This window comes from Octopus bimaculoides, chromosome 19 (genome assembly GCF_046866305.1).
Source record: "Octopus bimaculoides isolate indiv1 chromosome 19, ASM4686630v1, whole genome shotgun sequence".
In the NCBI taxonomy this organism is placed as follows: domain Eukaryota; kingdom Metazoa; phylum Mollusca; class Cephalopoda; order Octopoda; family Octopodidae; genus Octopus; species Octopus bimaculoides.
Genome location: NC_142946.1, coordinates 28,550,569 through 28,570,453, shown reverse-complemented (window position 1 = coordinate 28,570,453; position 19,885 = coordinate 28,550,569). Strand labels below are relative to the sequence as shown.

Below are 19,885 nucleotides of genomic sequence, written 5' to 3'. Positions count from 1 at the left end.
AGACCTTCGAACATTGGGCCTCACCGAGGCGATGACTACTGACCGAGACCTTTGGAAATGTGCTGTGCGTGAGAAGACCCGGCAAGCCAAGTGAGATCGTTGCCAGTGCCCCTGGACTGGCTCTTGTGCGGGTGGCACATAAGATGTACCATCCTGAGCGTGACCGTTGCCAGTACCGCCTGACTGGCCTTGTAGGGTTTTCGAGCGAGATCGTTGCCAGTGCCCCTGGACTGGCTCTTGTGCGGGTGGCACATAAAAGACACCATTTCGAGCGTGGCCGTTTTCGTGCGGGTGACACGTAAAAGCACCCACTACACTCTCTGAGTGGTTGGCGTTAGGAAGGGCATCCAGCTGTAGAAACTCTGCCAAATTAGATTGGAGCCTGGTGTAGCCATCCGGTTGCACCAGTCCTCAGTCAAATCGTCCAACCCATGCTAGCATGGAAAGAGGACGCTAAACGATGATGACGATGATGATATATATATATATATAGGGTTTGGCCAAAAGTCACCCAACAGTAAATCAGAATTCCATAAATACTTAGTAGTCAATTTTATTTATTCATTTCGAAAAATAGTGTCGCTCAAGAAGGTCTTCAGTTTGAACAATTTTCATGTTTCATATTTAGATGCTTTTATTAAATTCATTCAGTGGTTAAACATAAATAAATCTTGGAATTAAGTGGTTTTGATTTAGTGTCGGGTGACTTTTGGCCAACCATGTATATATATATATATATATATATATATATATATATATATATATATATATATATATATATATATATGATGCCTTCTTTCAGTTTCCATCTACCAAACCCACTGACAAGGCTTTGGTCAGCGTAAAGCTATAGTAGAAGACACTCACTCAAGGTGCCCCACAGTGTGATTAAATCCAGAACCATGTGGTTGAGAAGCAAGCTTCTTTATTTCATTATATTAGCCATAAAGGCTGTACATAGATAAGGAAGAAGCTGCAGTCTAGACAAATACATTAATGAGATGAAATGATAATGAAATCAATACAGATGAGAGTGGCACCGGCGCCCCCCGACCGATAATCCCTCGAAAACATAGTTCAATTTTACAATTAAAATTTCACAAAATTAAGTTTTACAAAATTCAACAGTTCAATCTTCCTTATCCGGGCCCTCAAGCAAGATTCCTGCTGCTTGCCGAAAGGCCTGGACAGAGGGAAACAAAGTCCTCCCGATTACAGGTCTTCTTGACCTCTTCTAGTTCTTTTGTAGAAACGACCTCCGCCATCACCTGCAGAGGCCAACATGGACTGTCTACACAGACCGAGTCATACCGCTCTCGGCTTAGCAGACCTTTCTACAGGTCCCACCTTGAGGTAGAAAATGACCAAATCATCCCCTATGTCACAGAGAGGGACCTCAACCTGCTCTGTCAGTGGCACAGTTCTCACTGACAGAGCCTCTCTCTCTGGTGGCACATTTCCCACCGGGGGAGCCTCAGGTTCAATCAACGGCACATCAACACCCACTGACCGTCTTCGATTTCTCTTTTTCTTTTTTCTTTTCCCGGTTGCGTGAGTCGAGGCCTCCACCGGCACACCCGGGGGATCTATCTCCTCTCCCACATCCTGCACATCATCTTCTGGTGAGCAACTATCGTTGCTCACCTTTCTTTTTCTATTTATTGAATTTGATTCCTCAACAACCTCCTCAGCCTCTCTCTGCAATGAGAGGGCGGAGTGCTTTTTTATCTTTCCCTGCTCCGGGGCCTTGCCACGGTCTCTTGGACAATCCTTTTTGACATGGACCGACTCCAGGTACGAGTGACACTGGGGTGGGGGGCGACCCTCCAGTATCACTGGATACCTCGAACCTGCCATTGTCAAAAAGTCCAGGAAAGTCATTTTCCCCGTGGCCGGTGAGGTCCACTGGGTCAAAGTTACCTTTGACCCTTCCCAGTTGACCGTGGGAGCCATAGTTACATTGAGCAACTTGAGGCCGCTATCCCCCAGGCCTCGCTGGATGGTATCTTCAATCCATCCGGCCTCCATGCCCGGTGGGGTAGCCTGCACATCGAGGCTCTTATTATTTTTCTCCCACAATAAGTGGGGAAGAACACAATTTCCTTTCCTTCCAGGGGTTTCCCCGCGAAGGTACAGGCTTCCTCGGGGGTACCAAATAGCAACCATACTGTTGCAAATTTGTACCCCCAGGAAATAAATTTTAGAGTTGGCAGGTATTCTGCCAACTCTTTCTCAATGCAATCTTTATTGTATTGAACAATGGTGCCAAGAGACCTAGAATAGGTCCTTAGCACCACCGTTCTATTGTTCATATCTTTCAACCACTCCTTGGGTGGGATAACCTCACACTCCAAGGCAGCGCTCTGCTTCTTCACCATGTTTTTTTTTTTTAAAGTTCAAAAAAGAAAAACACAAATAAACAGAAAACAGTTCAAAAAATTCAAAGAAAGAAGTCACAACAAAAAAGGAAAAAAACAGTTCAAGAAAAAGAAAACAGTTCAAAAAGCACAGCAAACAATTCCTTCAGCCACTAGGTAATCTGGACCTACTGTTCGAACCTGGAACCACACGACTGGAACACACAGGAACTTCCACAATTATTCACTTAGAGTGAAAAAACTTTTTGGCCTTTTTGGTAGCAAAAATTCAGCTGGAACACTGCGACCAGAACAAGCACAAAAATAAAGTTCAACTTTCTCTTTTTTTCGGGCAGGGATACGCCCCCAAAAAATCAACTTTTGCTTGCGAACACAAGCAATAAAAAAATGCCAAGAGTAGGCGAAATTGCTCCAGAGCTGGGCAGAATTTACTGAAAAAATAGACAAACAATATATTATGCCCAGCTCAAACGAACAAAGTCACCTACCTCAACAGTTTTCTTCTTTCCTTCAAAAGACAGAGCCCACAGACTCACGTCTCTCCTGGTCTTTTGCAAGAAGCCATCTAAACACATGCACACGGGAAGCAAGCTTCTTACCACACAGCCATACCTGCATCTGATATTTAATTTTTTTTTAAATATTAAATTTTTTTTTTTGCTTTTCTGATCTTTTCTGGAAAATTGAAGCAGAAAAGTTTATCCTGTCTTGTGTTACTCATTTTACTCCAGCCAAATTTGTCTTTTATATGCTCATTGAGAATGGCAATAACTTCCTGAAATAGTGCTCAGATTATGTTATAATACTTTTAATGCATATAGGGAAGGCCATTTGCTTAGCTGATATAGTTTTCTTAAGGTAGTTAACATTTGTAAAAAATATTTTGTTTCAAAGTTTAAAATGCAGTAAAAACTCCTTGTTGTGCCTCTCCCCACACCATACACCGCTAGATTCATGACCGTTTGTTGTAAATCACTACAGAGCGATAGCATTCCCCATTTGGGTGGCAAACTAAAAAGAACATCATCTGAAGTCACATAGCATACTTGGAGTGACTTCAAACATACACTATGCAATCAAAAGTATCCAGACACCCACCTGATAATGAAGTACAAGTTTAGGTCACCCTCCATCAGGAACACTGGCAGTTAATACAGTGTTGGCAGCCTCCACTCTCGCAGGCATACTTTCAGTCAGATGATGGAAGGTTTCTTGGGGAATGGCAGCTCACTCTTTGCAGAGTGCTGAAATGAGCAAGGATATCAATGTGGGTCAGTGTGGTTGAGCATGAAGTTGGCATTCCAAAACATTCCAGAGATATTCTATGGAATTTAAATCGGGACCCTGCACAGGCCATTTCATTAGCAGGATGTTGTCAGTATGGATGGGTGCTCAGTTGTGTTAAAAGACACAAAGGTCATCCCCAAACTGGTCTTTGATGGTAGGCAGCATGAAAGTGCTTAAAATGTCAGCGTAAACTTGTGCTGTGACAGTGCCGAGTAAAGCAATGAGGGGCCCAAGCCCCATGCAGGAGAACCACAGCCACATCATGACCCCATCACCGCTGAATTTCACAGTCAGCACTATGCAGGCTAGTGCACATCATTCACCAGGCATTCGTAACACCCACACCCTACCATCAGATAGCTTCATTGTGTACCATGATTCATCACGCCACAAAACGATTTTCTGGAACAAGTGAATAACAAAATTAGATTCAGTGTGGAAAATTACAGCAATATACCAAATTTGAAAATTTTCACTTAATTTTAAAATTTCAAAAACTGTGGCAACAACAGAAAAGATCCATAAGATTTTCTGTCTAATAAAATAATGCAAAACACATGGTTGAAATGGCATGTTTTACTTGTTTCATTCATTAGATTGTGACAGTGCTGGGGCACTGCCTTGAAGGATTTTTGGTCAAACAAATCGACCCCAGTACTTATTTTCATTTGAAGCCTGATACTTATTTTATCGTGAACACGAATTACTCTTCTCCCTTTATTTCTTCACTCCTTATGGCCTTAAATTTCCCTCCTTTCTTCATCTAACACCAACTCCACACAGATTCCCATACACCTCCCACCGCCACATCTGTACACCCCCAACTCAGTACCCTCACCACCCACACCGCTATACAAACACCCACACACACTGTTTAACTCAGTACTCACATTACACACCATTATGCACACACCCGCACACACCTTCCCACTCCATACACACTAGCAACCAACACCTCCGAGTACCCACACTACACACCATTATGCACACACACTCTCCAGTGTCGTCACTACACACACCACTATACAAACACTCCTACATACTGTTCAACTCGGTACACACACCACACATCATCATCATCATCATCGTTTAACGTCCACTTTCCATGCTAGCATGGGTTGGACGATTTGACTGAAGACTGGTGAACCAGATGGCTACACCAGGCTCCAATCTGATTTGGCAGAATTTCTACAAATGGATGCCCTTCCTAACGCCAACCACTCTGAGAGTGTAGTGGGTGCTTTTATGTGCCACCAGCACGAAGGCCAGTCAGGCGGTACTGGCAACGGCCACGCTCAAAATGGTGTATTTTACATGCCATCTGCACAGTCCAGTGGCACTGGCAACAATCTCGCTCGAACGACTTTTTACATACCACAAGTGCCAGGAAGGCAACGCTGGTAACGATGACACTCGAATGGTGCTGTTAGCGCTCCACTGGTACAGGTGCCATCACGACTTCGCTTTCACTTGCCCCAACAGGTCTTCGCAAGCTGAGTTTAGTGTCCAATGAAGGAGACATTGGCATGGGGGCCAGTCGTCGAATTTAGTTCGATTTCGATTTTGATTTCATTTGCCTCAACAGGTCTTCACAATGAAGGAAAGGTACACATAAGTGGGCTGACTACATCCCTGGCAGAGGCCTTGGATTTTGGTCTCACGTGGCTTGCCGGGTCCTCTCATGCATAGCATATTTCCAAAGGTCTCGGTCAGAAGTCATTGCTTCAGCGAGGCCCAATGTTCGGAGGTCGCGCTTCACCACCTCATCCCAGGTCTTCCTGGGCCTGCCTCTTCCACAGGTTCCTTCAACTACTTGGGTGTGGCACTTTTTCACACAGCTATCCTCATCCATTCTCGCCACATGACCATACCAGCGCAATCGTCTCTCTTGCACACCACAACTGATGCTTCTTAGGTTCAACTTTTCTCTCAAGGTACTTACACTCTGTCGAGTATGCACACTGACATTACACATCCACTGGAGCATACTGGCTTCATTCCTTTCAAGCTTACGCATGTCCTCAGCAGTCACGGCCGATGTTTCACTGCCATGTAGCATGGCTGTTCGTACATATGCATCATACAGTCTGCCTTTTACTCTGAGAGAGAGACCCTTTGTCACCAGCAGGGGTAAGAGCTCTCTGAACTTTGCCCAGGCTATTCTTATTCTAGCAGCTACACTTTCAGCGCACCTTCCCCCACTGCATACTCCCATACCCACTCACATGCACATGCATTTGCACACACTAGTACCCAAAACCTGCCAACCCCTAACTCTCATCACCCCTGTCCCACCTCTCAATCCCTAACTCTTGCCACCCCTATCCCATCTCACACCTCCATACATTCCCCCACAACACAATATTCTCATCAAAAAGCACACAATGCACATGCACACAACATGCTTGAACACAGACACACACATGCAGCACACAAACACATACAACTTTTGCACACAAACAATACACATGCACACTATAGGGTTGCACACATATACACAAGCATTTGCATATGCATACACACACGATAGCCTCACACATATATACATGTTCATATGCACACACATACACAAAATGCACATCACTCCACACAATGCACACATGCTCCCATACACCCACAGGCCCATGCATGTACATACACACATGATAACCCCACATACATGTACACACACACATCTCTTTACGAACCAGCAATCAATATTCCTTGTGAACTAACCAACTGACACCTTCTGACTTCACTGTGAACTAACATGAACTTCACTTGATTCCAAATTCTGAACTCACTCAGATATTTACTATTTATACTTTACTCAGACCAGTCTATCTCTTGCAATGGGGTGTTGTAACTCTCATCACAACAGGTATTAACTGGAAAGGAAAGAAGACTGACATCTTTGTTTTAAACAAGTATAAATTGCAACCATCAAGATGTTATCATGCATCAGCTGCAGTGGATAGGCCATGTTCAAAGGATGGATACTAAAATTACTGAAGACTATCTTTTATTCTGAACTGGCAATGTCACCATGGCAGACTGCAGCTGAGGTTTAGAGACTTTCTGAAGTGGACCCTCACTCTGCAACATTCCATCAAAGGAGTTTGAAACTGTTAAAGAGGATAGAAAGCAATGGAGGAATCTCTGCTACTTTAGCTGTGAACTCTTTGAGCAAGATAGAAGAGGCAAGGTGCTCCAAAGACAGCAAATGAGGAAGAAAAAGCTGGCCACCATCAGTGAAAAAATCTCAGTGATTCTGTGCAAAGAATGTCACCAAATGTTTCAAACAAATCTGAGTCTGTACAGTTACCAAAGAGCCATGTTAGAAGAAGGCAAAATGAAAATAAGTGTAGTGGGCAGGACAATTTCTCAGATCAAGAAAGCCCACAGTGATGATCTTAATGAAAAATGTTGCACTTGACATCAGTAAAGCATTCAGCTATGTCAGCCATGTGGGTCTTCAGTCTAGACTGCCATCCTTCTCTCATTTCTTGGATTGGAAGCTTCCTGTTTTATTGCACCAACACAGCATGTACTGATGGTGCTCTATATGACTTACATCAAATAAAATAAGGGATGTCCCAAGCTTTGATTCTGTTCTCCACACTCTACCTGCTATATATCAACAAACTACTTGCCATCATCTCTCATAATGTTTATGCCTATACAGGTGATCTCCATCTTTCACTCTTCGCTAATCTTCAGCACTCAAGTGTCATCCAAATACTACTTAGACTGAACTGGCTCCATGAACAACAACCCAAAGACCTTGATGCCAGTCTTGTCTGCTTCATTCTCGTGCCAGTTTTGTCTACTTCAACAGCATAAGGACACAAACACTACATATATTAAGAAAACTATCATGTGCCTCCAGCCTCACTGAACATGAGTAACATACAACTAGAACCCTCAATGTCACTACAAATTTTAGGCTTCACCATTACTAAAGATTTCTCCTGGCTATGTCACATCTTCAATATAGCAAAAGCAGCATCACAGAAATGGCCTTCTTCAGAACTAGAAAATATGTAAAGTACTGTAAAGGTCCTGGCTTTCAGTAAAAGAAAATACAGGAGGATCAGTTAGTTATGATTTTATTCAACATAATTCCCTCTCAGATTCTTACACTTATTGCAGCAGTCTTTCAGTTTTTCTAAGCCCTGTTAAAGAAATTGGAAAGTTGGTCCTCCAACCAGGAACTTTTCAGCAACCCCTCATACTTAATCCCCCAACAACAACAAACCCTTTACAAAGCTTGAATAAGATCCATACTTGAAAACTGCTTCACATATGGAATGGCACTGATGCTGCAGATTCTAGTAACATTTAAAAAAAAGGCCATCCAACTAATTCACATGATGTTACTTAACAACACATTCCAACTTCTGGCTCACAGATATTCATTTCCACACTCTGTCATTTCTACTGCTACTACCATGGCTTGTACTCCTTGAAGTCAGCAGATCTCATGCTACCTTCACTTATACATCTCGTTTCTCATCAGATCCCACACTAACCACCTCACGCAGTCATTTCTTCCTATAGCATCAGTTCTTTGGAATTCCCTTCCTGCCTATGTTTTTCAGAAGCAGTTTATGTTGATATCCTGCAGCTTGGAGAACCTGCAAAGGCCACTGGCATGACTCTTTCTCCCAGACCAAACTATTAAAAAAGACAAAAAAAAGATGTATTTGTACTTTGTATAAGACTGAACATTGTTTTGCTTTGAAAATGAAACCCTATATTTATAACTAGCAGTATAGCCCGGCGTTACCCGGGATTAAGCTAGGATTATTAAGTGATCAAGTGCTTTATTTCAAACCAAAATAAGTAACATCGACATCAGATTTGAGCGAAATCCATTGAAATTGGTTTGGCTGAAAATGGTTTGCTGGCAATTTGATTGGGAAATCCCATAAGGAATTAGTTTATCAGTTATTTCCACTCATTGACTGTTTTAAGTTGCATTAGAGATTTGCATAGGAGAAGGTTGATCTGAAGGTTTGCATTGGGGATCTGGATTAGAGCAACTTAGGAAAACTTACCAACAGCCTTAACCAAAAAATAAGGGGCCTGTCCTTTCTAGGTTAACACTATGAGCAACTTAGCCAATCACTGATATCAGCTGAGTGAGCATTGTTGTTGGAGAAGTCAGCATTGTCCAATAAAAAAGAGGAAGAGTCCATAAGTCATATTGCCATGGTTTGAGAATATGTCTGGCCAATGCTTCCAGATCACTGTTTATAACCACATCAGCTGCAATGACAACTTGTCTATAAAACTTCGCTATAGACAACATTGCATGTTCTGCCCTGAAGAGCATACACAAAAAGAGCGTTTCTACTACCCACACGGGAGCAGGCCACATAAAGTTGCCCATGTGAAAAGCATAGCTCCCTCAAATAGATGCCTGCCACCGATAGTGTTTGGTCTTGGGATTTGTTGATGGACATGGCAAAGCATGGTCTCACCGGGAACTGCGATCTGCAGAAGTGAAATGGCATGTCTGACCCTGAGGGATAAAGATGCATCCTTGAAATGAAAACATTTTCACCCCTCCCGCATTCTGTAACAATGGTGGCCTCAATCAAGTGGGGCATCAGGGACTTAACTACTAAGCGGGTCCCATTGCACTATTTAGGCGGAAGCAAGTTTCTGATTAGCATAATTGGGCATCCAACCCTTTGCCTAAGAATGTGAGGTGGAAGCCCTGCTGGCTCCAATGAGTTGAGAAACTCGATAGGGTAATTGACAATGTCTTGGGGGTCACAGGTCCGGTCGATCAATTTGTAGATGCGCTCCTCACCCGGAATTCGGCTTATGAGCTGGTCATTGATAGCACTGATAGCTACATTTTTGGGGGCCAGGATGGTTCTTTCACTGAGCCAACTGATGTTTGCATAGTTACTTTCCAGATTGGGGAACACTGTTTCCAAAAGATCAGAAGGGTTGTCCACTGTGTTGTACAGTTCAGAGATGGATATGTCGCCCTTATCATTCTTAGGAACCTTCCCTTCTCCAAGGGCTAAAATGTCTTCAGCAAATGCTGCAGACGTGCTATCACCAAGCAAGTGCGCACACATGTTTGTGCTTAGGCTTAACGTCTTAACCTGGGGCCACAACGTGGATGACTTAAGGCATGTGCGCACTTCATCAGCCTTGGTCCCTTTAGGGATGACGGAAGGGTTTGCTGGAAATCTGAAAGCAATAGAGTTACAGCACCCATAGAAGCTGTAGAATCCCTGATATCTTTCAGTGACCGGTCCAGTGCCTCAAGGGCACCCTTATTGGCCATTGTGCATTCGTCCCATACAATGAGACGGCACTGTCTAAGAACTTCAGCTTCCTCTGAATTTTTCCTAATGTTGGAAGTAGGAACCTCGGCCCTAACCAAATCCAAAGGCAGCTTGAATGCCAAGTGCGCCGTCTTACCTCCTGGCAATAACGTAGCAGCGATTCCTGAGGAGGCAAAATGAAGCTGAAGTTGCGGTTCTGATGAACGAAAAGTCAGCAATGAGAACAAAACTGTTTTCAAACACAGACAACGTTACCCGGTCGTTTTCAATTAACAGTAACTTGTTTCATCAAACAAACAGCTGAAAAATAAAGCAAAATGCAATAGAATAGAATAAAATTAAAATATATAATAAAATTTTAAAAATTAAGGATGCAGATTCTCTACGTAAGAAATATGCTACAAAACCCTTTTTGTGGTCTGAAAAACGGGTTGGGGTGTGGTGGAAGCCTTGGAAATTTCACCCCCCACACCCATTAATCTTTTCACCATCTATTTTTCAATGTATGGGAAAAATACGGAGATTAAGAATATGGAAAACATTTTTCCACTCTTCGTAAGAAATATAACAGTCAAGTAAAGAATTTAAACAGAGAAGTAAACAAAAACTAAGAAACAAAATGTGCTAGTTGCTAATTACATCGTTCATTAGGTTTTATTTTCTAATTGAATTAACCAACATACGGAGATGAAGAATGTGGAAAACATATTTTTAAATCTCGAATTTACCATGAAAAGCTACAGCTAAATTTTTAGATAACACTCGTACGATTTTCACTAAGAAAAAAATAAATGGGATTTTTTGCATGGAATCAACTATCCTGGCCTGCTAATATGCTACAAAACCCTTTTTGTGGTCTGAAAAACAGGTTAGGGTGTGGTGGAAGCCTTGGAAATTTTACCCATTTATATTGTGTAATTCACTGACAAATTGTTACATACCTCTTTGTTTCATTGTTGTTAAATAAATGGATTGACAATAAACTTTTTTCTTCGGCGTGAAATATAAACAAAACTCTTTCGCTCCCAAAGTAGTATGTATGTGTGTGTGTGTGTGTGTGAGAGTGAGAGGGGGAGAAAGATGAATGATTTAAAATAAATATATTTTAATTGTTGTGTGAGAAAGTATATATAATCTCAAAAACATCTTATATTTGAAACTATATCTCATGTTTAAGAAAAAAAAAGCATTTTACATTTTACACCTACTCTGTCTTCCTTACCTACCTTTTCTTTCGTTAGACGCTTTCTGTCTCCCTCTCCCACTTTTTCTTTACTTTTTTTGTTAGACGCTGGCAAACAATCTCTATCTCTCCATCACTCCCCCTCTCACACACACACACACACATACATCAACACACAATTACTCTCTCTCCCTCACACGCATATGCACACTTTGACTTCGCCATGTTAGCAAACTTCAAAATTAGTAAAAGTTATGGTTGAAAATTGATTTTTACAGCTATACGCGGGTGCCTCTGAGAGAAAAAGTTGACGAAAATGCAGATAGGGTCATGACGAATGTCCTAAAATTGGAGCGACGTGTGCTAATTTGTGGATGTGCATAAATTACATTCACGTACACACATACACACACATCCTGCTTTTTATATATACAGATATAGTCTTGACTTTATGAAATACATGTGATCACCATGAAAGGTTATTGGTGATAATAAAACAGTAAATATTGGAACACAAGGAAAGAAAAATGAAGAACTTAAGGAAGTCTAAGATATTTTATATTGATAAAATTAGAAACTTTCAATTCATAAGTAAAAGTCCATTTTTGATTGAAAGCTAAAAAGTATTATTTATTAGGAATAGAAGACATTTAACTATATAATGTACAAATATTCTCAAAAAATTATGATTTGCTGAATAGAATAAACTTTAAATCTATAGCTAATAAGAGAAAATAAACAATTACTAGAAAATCAGAAAATGGAAAATACTCTGGTGGTTCTTTACAGTAATACTTTCTTATATAAGGAAGCTGATGGAGACAGAGAAATGAGAATGTTAGGTATTCATTGGTCTTGCAAGGTATTAATGTTGCGAATAAAGTTATAATTAGGAAAAGAAATGTAGTTGGAAATTCATTTTTCTAAGACTTTGGGAAAACAATTAGGAAAAATATATAATTCATGTATATGTTCTTAAAGAAATAAATAAATAAGTAAGTAAATAAATACATAAATAAATAAATAAAGCAACTGTTGCAAGAGAAAATGTAATTATATTTTGATTTCATTTTCTTACTATTCCAGTGATTTCTCCAGGCAGCCTGAACTTGTCAGTTACTCTGAAGAATTTAATAAAAAAAACAACAACTTTTTGAAAGGGTGTAAATGGTAAGATTTGATTTTTTAATTAAAATTTTCATGTTAATTATATTCACAGTCTAATGTTTTACTTGATTTAACAATTAATACTATCATCAAATTACATCTGCTTTCAATGCTGGCATGGGCTGGGTAGTTTATCACAGTATAAGGCACTTATTTGGAGTCTGCCCCCTAGTGAAGTTGCTTTATGTCCCACAATGTTTTCTGCATTCATTAAGGTAATGTGACTGAGTGAATACAAAAGAGGGTAATTGCAAAAGAACTAATGTGAGAGGGATAAAGAAGCAAGAGTATGTGGGGGGAAATAGTGAATGAGGTGACAGTGTGAAAGAAAGTAGAAAGATGGGAATAACAATGCTAGAAGGAATAATAAGCAGAGATAGCAATGGCAGGGTGTAATGGGAGAGATATACTAAAAGTAACTGAATGTTTGATAATAAGAAAGATGAGGGATGAATGATGGATTGAAGTTGTAATGGATGTCAATAATGAGTGGCCTGGATAATAATGTCAACTGGTATGACAGAGCACTACTGAATAGTAGCTATGGAGATGGGTGATAGAAAGAGAGTGATGGATGCTAATGAGTGACTTTGAGAAGTGGGAATTATGGCTAGTAGTACAGGAAGGTTAATGGAGGAGTATATTAGATAACAACAGATCTGATGCAATCCCTTGCTCCTTAGGCATCATGATTGGTGGCAAAGAAGGATAGAGGGATACAAATGGTAACAGGTACAAAATAGGTAAAAGGCCCAGATATAGACATATATATTATATATTCTAGTCCCCATCATTACTACCATTTAGTGTATGTTTCACCATTCTTGCACAAGTGGTTTGGGTCTTCTCCAGCACTACATATCACCTAGTAACATGATCTTGTCATCTCCTTTGTGAGGTTTAATATCTTGAGATCATACTCCATCATATTGTCTTTGTCTACTCTAATCACCCTCTTCCACATTCCATTTTATATGGTTAGCATTTCTTTATAAAATTGTCATCCTATATATGTGTCACCTGTCCATACAAGCACAGTCTTCTTTCTTGCATATTACATTTGATTCCTTTTATATCCAGTATTTTTCTCAGATCATTTGTACTGTCCATGTATACTAACAAATTACATATTCACCAGAGCTTGGTCTTTGCAACTCCTTTACATTTGAGGCTCATGTCTCACCAATATTAAACATTGCTCTTTATACACATACACATAATAGAATGTTGTTCACACTGAGAAAGAAGCCCTTTGTTACCACTACAGTAAAGAGCTTTCTGAATATTTTCAAACTCATTCATATGTAAATTATTTACATTATTTACTTTTGACGGATATTTGTCCTCATCTTGTTTGTTGTTAACACGTTTTGACTGATATACCCTCCAGCCTTCATCAGGTGTCTTGGGGAAATTTCGAACCTGATTTCTCATTCCTAAGGTATTTTTCGATGATGATGATGATGATGATAGTGGTGGTGGTGGTGGTGGCAGTGGCATCAGCGTCGTCGACACTGCCGACGCTTACTTAGCCATGTAATATTATAACTCGTAAGTTACCTCATCATTTCGCATTTGTCTTGCTTCTATATGTTGGTTCCCTGACGATGAATATATGTGGAATTCCAGCAGCTCTTACTTCTTTGGAGTAGAGTACACATATATTTTGAAACATGTGTAGGAATTAAAGGTACTTTTATTTATATGCGTTTTGCTCCATTTATTGTTATTATTCATATCTACTCAAAATGCATCACTTCAACTTGGTATATCTACCTATAAAACGGGTGTGATATCCTGGTTTTTTGTGTAATTTTTGCTACCCATGGTAACTATTAACATATTTACATTGTGAAGGTTTTTTAAAACTGAGATAATAACTCACACAATCATGACAATAGGAAAAGAATCTGCAGAGTCTACAAAGAAAAATAACATGATATAATCCTCTGTGTAACTCCAAACTCATTGCCTCTTTTGCCCAAATTTTCTAGTCAGGCATAGGCCCGACTAACATCTGAATCCCTAGCACAGATACAGCAAAACTTTTCAACTACAGTATAATAAAATTCTCCCACTCCACTTCACTTAGCATAGTACAAGATATCACTTCATCCAATACAGCTAAATTCATTACATACTACTATGATTCTAGTAATTATAGAAATAGTAACAATCATTATAACAAGAATAGTAACCATGACATGACCTATGAACTTCATAATAACAGGACCAACCTAAATAGTAGTGCCAATAATAACTAGGATAAAACATATTCTAATATATAATATTCTAATATTAACCATGTTACTGGCACTACTTTACCTAGAGCAGTAATAGCCATGAAACTAGCAATACTACCATTAGGATCCATCTTGAAAATAATGACAGTTACCCAACATAAGTAACAAAAGGAATAACAACCTAACTAACATAATCCATGAGAAAACAATGCAACCTATATCAAGTGCTACTTCACAAACTCCAAACAGTGTTCACTTTCAAACATCTTCAACGTAATACTGTATATGGTTATCACAATACTTGCAAAGTGTCTATAGGTCTTACAGCTAACAACTTCAAAATCCAATGTGATCAGCATCTACAGTCTTGCAACCCTACATGAAAAAATATGACTTCCAATGGAAGATCCTAGCAAGAACAGCTCAATACATAGGTAACAGGAAACTGTAATTTCTGTATGGAAGAAGCAACCCAAATTCTACCCCAAAACCCGAGCAAGTCAATGCCTGTAAGTACAAGATCTGTCCAATAGATCTCAGTCATAGACTCATTCAGGACCACAGAGGTCAAACCTTCCAGATTATGCACAGGAGGCTGAAACTTGGTCAAGTCACTCACGTAGCCCCACTACTACCAAAACTAACATTCTCCCTTTTCACTCATCCTCCACTCCTTATTCTTTTCTCATAACCTTACTGACAGCGTCCCTGTACATGGCTTGCACAGCTCTCACTAACCACTCATCTATCCCAAGTTTCCTCATTGACCACCAGATAAGGGAACAGGGAACCCTGTCAAAGGCTTTCTCCATGTCAACAAAAGCCAGTTACAGAGGTTTATCTTTGGCTAGGTATTTCTCCTGCAACTGTCTTACCAGAAATATAGCATCAGTGGTGCTTTTCCCTGGCACAAACCCAAACTGCATCTCATCTAAACTGACTCTCTCCCTAAATAGTTGGGCTATGACCCTCTCCGTGACCTTCATTACCTGATCCAACAACTTGATACCTCTGTAATTATTTGTATCTAAAGCGTCACCTTTACCTTTGTAGCAGTTGACTATGGTGCTACTACACCAGTCATTGGGTATGACTCCTTCATGTATCACCTGGTTAACTATACGAGTGACTAGGTTATAGCCAACACTGCCAGATATTTTGAGCATCTCTGCAGTGATTCCTGATGGGTCGGGAGCTTTCCCTGTTTTCATACTCTTAATTGCTTTATCAATGAGGTACTGTCAATTCAGATAGCTGGTCCCTCTGTTGGGTCGACATTCGGCAGACTCTCTTTCTCCCATTATTGAGCAACTTTTCATAGTGGCGTCTTCAAACCTCTCTCTTTGCAGCCTTGTTTAGTGCAAGTGAACCATCATTCATGCGGACACATTTCTCTCCTATGACATCACGATTCTCTCTCACACACTGTCTTGCAACGGGGGACAGCAGTGTCAAGTCTTTGGTCCTCATGGCGCAGAACATTGGCAAATTTTTTCTTATCTGCTTCCGCTCTGGCTAAATAAACCTGTCTCCTAGCTTCCCTTCTGGCAGTCTGATACAATTCTCTGCTACCACTGTTCTTCCAGTCCTTCCAAGCCTGTTTCTTTTGTCTAATAGCCCTGTCAACAACATTGTTCCACCACCACATTATTTTGGGTCGAGAGGGGACTTTGCACCATCCACAGATCTGGTCAGTGGCCCTCAGCAGGTTGTCCCATAGAAACCTCCAGTTGTCTTCTACATCGTTTGAAGCTATATCCCCCTCTATTTCGTCAAAGGCTTCGAGTAATATGTCTCTAAATCTCTGTCCGTTTGCAGGATCTTTAAACTTCCAAACCCTTCTCCTCCATGCTGGTCATCTTGTGGGCATCCATTTAGCCCTGATCCTGAAGTCGTTAACTACCAGTCTATGTTGTGGGGTACATTCTTTGCCTGGGAAGGTTTTGGCATTTATAAGCAGCCATCTTTCCCTTTTTCTGGTGAGGATGTAGTCAATTTGGCTAGTGTGTCTGCCAGAATGGTAGGTGACTAGGTGACTGGCAGGTTTCCTGAAGTTTGTATTGCAAACCATAAGATCATTTGCATCACAGAACTCTAGCAGCCTGGTTCCCTCTTCATTGCGGGAACCAAAACCACAGCCTCCATGTACGCCATGGAAGCCCCTGCATGTTGTCCAACATGTCCATTGAAGTCACCAGTCACAAATGGAAGGTTCCTGTCATTTGTCAACGAGGTAGTCTGCAAGCGGGTGTCATAGGCCGAGATAATGGTTGCTAACCCATGATGAAGCACTAATCTAATCTTAAGTATTCCCACAAGAAGTATACCCATGCCCCCGACCTCGTCAGTGTCCAGAAAATCCTGTACCTGTGTTCTTTGCTTGTGAGGAACCTAGCGGAACCTCCTCTCCACCTTACTTCTTGGAGGCAGCACATATGACACGTCTCCGTCCAAGCATCTCAACAATCTCACCAGACCTACCTTTCAGTGTGCCGACATTGAGAGTGCCAACCCTGAGGGTGTGGGAGGTGTGCGCCTGTGAGACCCTGGGACGGGGGACAGCATTGTCATGTACCTGAAAAGAAAGCTTGCATTTGGCAGAATTCATAAACAAACAATAGCCTTCAATTCAACCTGCATACACTACACCATCATATTTATGCACTATATGATCACTACCTTACATAGGAGATAAGCCCTAAGTAAGGGTGGGGATGGCATAAAGCCTTTAGAAGTGTTCATGGGAGATAACCAAAGGATGACAGAGGATAGGAACTTCCGGTACAGGCGGAGGGCGGGCGTATCGCGAACTAGCAAATTTAGACGAGAGCATCTTCTGGGTACGTATTCTTTCGGCAGAGGTATTAAAAAATCGAGTTGGGGAATCCAAGTGCATATGCTAGTTTATATAGGGTTAGGGTGGTGGTGGAGGAGGAAGTCTTGGCAAAGCGAGTGGTAATTAAAAGAGAGAGAGAGAGACAGGCAGAGTGAGGTCGAGAGAGAGACAGAGTGAGGCAGAGAGAGAGAGGGGGTACCAGAGTTAAGGTGGTCAGAACACGAGGGAGAAAAATATTCTTTTGGTATTTGGTAGCATAATTTAACGAAAGAGCAAATATTGATAATAGTAAAATAGAATTGAAAAATCTGAGAGTTTTTGGTCAGCCAATCTATGACAAAATTAGAGAAATAAGTGACTGTGATAAACTTGAATAAATGAATATGTGGTGGTTAAGGATATATGTGAACTAAGGTTATCTTAAGGCAACAACGAGGAAGACGAAACTATTGAAACTATATTTACATGTTGACATGGTAATGAAATAGACAGGATAATGAAAAGAACTAATAAGAGGTTTATGATCTGCGCAGAAACAGAAGAGTAGACAAACGAAGTTGAAAAGACAAAACTTCTTATCTGAGCATCTTCTGAGATTCGTATACTTTGGCAGAGGTATTAAAAATTGAGTAAAAAAATAAATTCATAGTAGTTAAGACTTCATTAAATAACAAGCTGTTAAACTCCAATACATTACAGTAATGCAAGTAAGATATCAGTATCAGTTTTTGAAAATATTTAAATGTAATTTCTACTGTACTTTTTCTTGATGAGAATTCAAAAAGAAACATTTTGATACCACATTAGTGAAATTTGGATGAATATTTTAGGAAATATAACAATTTGAATGGTCAATGAATTGGTTGAAATTCTACCTATTTTGCCTAAATGAATAAGTAACTTTATTTGAGGTGATAGTCTCCTTCAAATTACACAAATTAATAGCGATCATGGTATAGTAGTTGCCTGTTTTTCTCAGGTTCTTGGAACAAAAACTTTTGTTTGGCAATATTTTAAATATTTATGTAAAGCTCATTTAGTTATGTGTAACAAATGGTCGATTTTGCAGTATTTTCAGACCTAGCTAAATCTAAAACTATAAGCCACAGGAACTTGAGTTTTGTAGTAGGTATGGAGGTAAATAAATCATGAGATTTTGGGACACGATACCGTTTCAATAAAATTTCAATAGACTATTAAAAATGGCTATGATTGGCAGAATTTCAGTTCAGGTTTCCTACATCATCATCATCATCATCATCATCATCATCATCAACATCCATTTTCTGTGCTGGCATGTGTTGGACGGTTTGACTGAAAACTGGTAAGCTGGGGTGCTGCACCAGGTTCCAATCAGAGTTGGCATGGTTTCCTAACGCCAACCACTCCAAGAGTGTGGTGGGTGCTTTTTATGTGCCTCCAGCATGGGTGCTAGTTATGTAACACCGGCATCAGCCATGACTATGATCTCACTTGGCTTGACAGGTTTTCTCGAGTACAGTATATTGCCAAGGTCTCGGTCACTTATCACTACCACCATGAAGCCCAACATTCAAAGGGTACTTTTTTATGTGCCACCAGTATGGGTGCCAGTTACGTGACACTGGCATGATTTCACTTGGTTTGACAGTTCTTCTCAAGCACAGCATATTGCCCAATGTTTGAAATGGGACAAACTTTGTAAATGTGTGGAAATACCAGGGTGTTTGAGGGGCCCTGACATATGTAACTGTTGGATTTTAATTAAAACTATATGAGAAGAAAGTTCACATCAGAAACTTTCAAATGATATATAATTTTTCTTGGAAAATATTTTTGACATGAAAATGATGAAGCAAAAGGTGTGTTTTGGGGTGTTCAAACTGTGTTTGTCTCCATTGTATGGCGTTCTGTAGTGATACCTAATGCAAGTGGACTGGCTTGTACATATATACATAATCTTCTAAAATGATCTTGAAGAGCAACATATTTAGAATAAAAGCAGGAAAACATGAATTTTACATATACTTCAACAACTGTTTCATTAAGATAAACATTAAATATCTAATTACATAATTGTGATACATATTTAAATAATTAAAATTAAAATATTTGTATTTGTTTTGCAAGATTCTTAATGTGAATTTATGTGTTGAAACAAATTTTGTTGTGTCTTGGGAAGGTCATTATGCTGATGATATCACACACACTGGTTCAATATCACTTTTTTATTGGTTAAATATCTAACCAACTAACTAATTGATTATTTGTTCAATTGATCATTTGTTCAATTGATCATTTGTTCAATGTGTTGGTCAAATGTGTTTTTTCATCAAAGTTAGTGTAGATGAGATGCAGTTCGGATTTATGCCAGGCAGGAGGAGCGTGACTGAAGCTACAAGGGATGTTCATTAAAGATTTCCCCTGATCCACTTCCCAAGGACTGAGATAAACGAAACTTGGCATAATTATTAGTCCTTCTCTACAAGCTACCATGAATAGTGACACACTTCTCCCATCAC

The 19,885-nt window shown here is 40.1% G+C and overlaps 1 protein-coding gene across 15 annotated transcripts in view; it reads left to right on the top strand.

The window, feature by feature from the left end:
- The window catches only part of LOC106880092 (telomerase Cajal body protein 1), a 148,480-nt gene that overhangs the window by 7,696 nt on the left and 120,899 nt on the right, over positions 1-19,885 (top strand). For 14 of the 15 annotated variants that reach the window (XR_016245210.1, XR_016245211.1, XM_089366683.1 and 11 more), the window contains exon 2: positions 12,225-12,308. The exons of the other annotated variant lie outside the window; for it this stretch is intronic. Coding sequence is in view for 9 of the 14 variants with exons in the window: in XM_089366680.1 (XP_089222806.1) it covers positions 12,225-12,308 (84 nt within the window). In the remaining 5 variants the exon portion in view is untranslated. The remainder of the gene's footprint in view (positions 1-12,224; positions 12,309-19,885) is intronic. 15 annotated transcript variants of the gene reach the window in all.